Here is a 3,870-nt window from a genome sequence, read left to right as displayed (position 1 = left end):
GAAAAAAATAAAAATAAAAAGCTCCTAGATCAAGCTATGAATACTTAGGTAGTGTTTGGAAGAACTTCTAAACAGCACTTCTCAGCTTTTCATTAACAAAATTTTGCAATTTTATGAAGTTTTGTTAATGAGAAGCTGAGAAGTGTTTTTTAGAAGCTCTCCCAAACACTACCTTAATACAACTAAAAACCACAACAAACTGAAAAAGGAGCGGCAAAAAAAAGATAAAGAAAAATACCCCATTATTCGTCCTCTGCTGATGAAGTTGGGTGACTTGGGTTAGACCGTAGACGATGTCAAGATGAAGAGAAATCAGAGTGATCTATCATGATTCTCCATTTATTTCCGAGATTTTTCGATAGAGTTAAGCCTTAATGAGATTAATTATATATAGATAAATAATACTGAGATTATTAAACTGATTTTATAGGATGTTTTTTTTTATATAAGATGTTGAATAATGATGTATAAATAATCAAATGTTTACTTTGATGGATTGTGATTGATATTATGATTAAGTGATGAATTATAATTTTGCCTTTTGTTTATAATATATAATCTTATTTTTAGTTTTTATTTGTAAAACTGAGATTGTGATTTTTATTGAATAATGTAAATTATTATTATATTATTTTTTTTCAAAAAAATTAATAAATTGAGTTAAATGTTTTTTACCCATGAATAAAGATAAAATCTAATGAAATTTATTAATCATATCTTAAATTATTAATTTTTATTCATTTTTATAATTTTTAAATGGATATTGCGTATATTAAAATCAAATAAATGTAATAATATATCTTAAGTATTTGAAATTTATGCGCATGTTATATAATTTTTTTAAATGAAGTTTTCATATATTATTTTTTTGGGAAATAAATTAAGAATATTAGTGTAATTTTTTCACTTGAAAACATAATAGTTAAAAATAATTTTTTATCACATCATTTATTTGTGATAAATCATCAAGATTTAAAATTTAAATTAAATAGATATAGATGAGTTTTATGTTAATACAGACCTTCAAAAAGCAAATAAACATATGCTTGGATAGAATTATTAATATAATCATATACTTATCAAGTAAACACAGCCTTCGGTAGGTCAAAAGTTAGCGAGTAATTTTGGGATTACAAGATGGGTGAGAGAGAGAGGTGGGATTAGTCATTAGAACATGGGTCTGATTGCCACTTAGACCGGGTAATTTCTTGCATTGGGTTGACTCGTTCAAGAGTTCTACTCAATAATATATACTATATAGTATAGATTTATTGACCAAATTGTTCGAGTTTTTGAGTTAATCGTAATCCGCTTGATTTCTCAAATCTTGGAAAGATAACCATCCGATTAAATAATTTAAAAAAAAAAAAGGAAACCATCCAATTAAATTAATTAAATTAAATAATAAAAGATAGGGTAAAGATTTTGAAATTATATGATTGTCATAATTAATTACTAATTATGTAAATATTTACATCTTATCTTGTTTGAAAATCCCAATATAATAGCATAATTTGAGTAACGTATCGGCAGAATTGATTCAAATTCCCGACTCTGCAAACTTGAATGCATCCATGGAGTGGATCGAAATCATAAACCGTAAAACTTCTGAAAATTGGAATATATCTGTTTTCTGAGTGCCTAATTGTTGTCAATCATCTATGGATAAAATCAGTAACTTGTCGGACCCAATTCTATGTCACATTCTCTCTTTTCTCCCCATTCATTTGTCTGCGAGAACCAGTGTTGTTGCTAAAAGATGGAGGTACGTGTGGACTTATGTCCCCGATCTTCGTCTCATCGACGAAGGATTCTTCCAAAACAAAATGGACTTTCCGGACATGGTCGACAGGTTTCTGTTGCTGCACAATTGCTCCATAGATACTTTCACCGTCCGTTTAACTGATGATTACGTTGCCGATAATCGTATTCAGGCATGGGTCACCGCTGCGGTCGCTCGAGACGTTCGTGTTCTTTCTCTCTTTGTCATCTATCGTGTTCGGTTGCCTCAATGCTGTTTCGAGTGCAAAACACTGGTGGAAATGACTCTTGAAGATTGTTCGATCGAATCCGAGGCAGGGGAAGTTTGTTTGCCTGGTCTCAAGAAACTCCGGCTTCTCTGGAATTGTTACGTGAACGATGAGTCCCTTCCTAACTTGCTCTCCGGGTGTCCAGCTCTCGAGGATTTGCTTATTGAAACAGATTGGTGTGTAGAGAAGAACTGCTGTTACGTGCGTTCTCCGACTATAAAATCGCTTGTTCTGCGGTTTGTGCTCCCGTGCATTCCGGAATATCATGATTGCCAACACAAGCTATTGTTGGATACCCCTGCGGTTCAGTATCTCGAAATCCATGATTGCTTTTCCCAATCCCAGATTATTGTGCCCCAAAATTTATCCTCGTTAGTTGAGGGACAAGTTTGTTTTTCCTGGGATCTCTTTTTTGAGGTAAAAGACTGTTGGAGGAGTATTTTTCACTTTGTTGACAAGCTATCTAATGCCAAAAGTTTAACACTTAGAAACAACGTTTCGATGAAGGTATATATATGTTTTCGTGTCTAGCTAGCTAGCTATATGATCACATCGTCTTCTGACCTCTTTACGCTTTGTCTTCAGCTTCTGGATTCGACATTTTCCATCGGTACTACAAAGTTTCATAATTTGATCAAACTGGAAATAGAAGCTGATTGGTATATTCTCCTGACAGAATTGCTTCAAAGTGCTTATAATCTGGAGTCCCTTACAGTTCTAAAGGTTTCTTGCTGCCAATGATCGAGGACTTATTATAGTGAATGAGTGAATATATTATCTTCTCTTTATTTCCTCTTTAGTTTGTTTTTGTTTATAGACTTAGGTGGTGTTGGTGGTATTGATTTCATCAGGTGAAAGACGAACTAAAACGCTGGAGGGAGCCTAAGCAGTTGCCGAAATGTCTATTATCATCCCTCAAATATGTAGTGATTCATGGATTTGAAGGTGGGGATGACGAGTTGAACATGATTAGATATATTCTGAGGCATGCTAAAGTATTGCAGAGGATGGACATAAATTCAGTGTCTCATGGTGAAGACGCCAAAATACTTGAGCAGGTTTCATATTCTTCAAGAGCATCTCAGATGTGTCGGCTTACTTTCGTCTCAGATGTGTAAATCATCATCCGGAATGGAAATTATGAATATTTTTGAGAACTAAGTGTGAGTTGTCTCAATTTGAAAATATGTTGTTCATATGCTTATAGACAGTATAGTTTTTAAACATTGTCCGACCTGCATGCGAAATACACCCATTTGGTAAATCCTCGTGGGCATCCCTTGCACCCCGGCACAATGTTGATGCTGCTTGCCTCGCCAATTCAGTTTTTTCTAGTTATTTTTTATTTAAAAAAATTGAATTATTTAATATTCTGAAACACATATTTTTAAGTTATGGCACTTTACAAATCAATCCTCTGTCAGAATATTTTATAAGAATTCTCCACTCTCAACTTTTTTTATGTTCGAACTCTCTTTGTCAGAATATTATTTAAGGGTTCCCACTATCATCTTTTTTTAGTTTCAGCTCCCCGTGTCAGAATATTTTATTAAGAGCTCTCACTATCATTTTTTTTAGTTTCAGCTCCCATGTCAAAATTTCTTATTATATGTATAATGAACTTTAAATAGAGTTATTAATTAAGAACATTAAATAAAAAACGAGACTCATTATCTTCAAGAAAATTTCATTTCTGAAAAATAAAAGAGAAGGCAAAAAATTCTTGGATCAATGAGCTTCTATCAATGGCGATTGTGGGTGACGACGACGATATTTTTCACTTCAAAAGCATTGTTTTCTCTGGTGGTAATGTTAATTTTTTTTTCTTTGGTAATTTTAG

General features: G+C 32.7%; 1 protein-coding gene across 2 annotated transcripts; it reads left to right on the top strand.

The window, feature by feature from the left end:
* The first annotated feature begins 1,553 nt into the window (after window positions 1-1,553).
* LOC140884404 (F-box/FBD/LRR-repeat protein At5g56420-like) lies at window positions 1,554-3,339 on the top strand. 2 transcript variants are annotated; one of them, XM_073291152.1, is made up of 3 exons: window positions 1,554-2,447; window positions 2,616-2,753; window positions 2,882-3,339. In XM_073291152.1, the coding sequence occupies exons 1-3, from the start codon at window positions 1,662-1,664 to the stop codon at window positions 3,146-3,148; spliced, it is 1,191 nt and encodes a 396-aa protein (XP_073147253.1). In that variant the 5' UTR covers window positions 1,554-1,661; the 3' UTR covers window positions 3,149-3,339. The 2 variants fall into 2 exon arrangements, with proteins under 2 accessions (XP_073147253.1, XP_073147252.1); XM_073291151.1 differs by having other exon boundaries at window positions 1,554-2,537.
* The last annotated feature ends 531 nt before the right edge of the window (window positions 3,340-3,870 follow it).

Source organism: Henckelia pumila, chromosome 2 (genome assembly GCF_033568475.1).
Source record: "Henckelia pumila isolate YLH828 chromosome 2, ASM3356847v2, whole genome shotgun sequence".
In the NCBI taxonomy this organism is placed as follows: domain Eukaryota; kingdom Viridiplantae; phylum Streptophyta; class Magnoliopsida; order Lamiales; family Gesneriaceae; genus Henckelia; species Henckelia pumila.
Note: the sequence above shows the minus strand (reverse complement) of the source record. Positions and strands in the feature narration are given on the sequence as shown.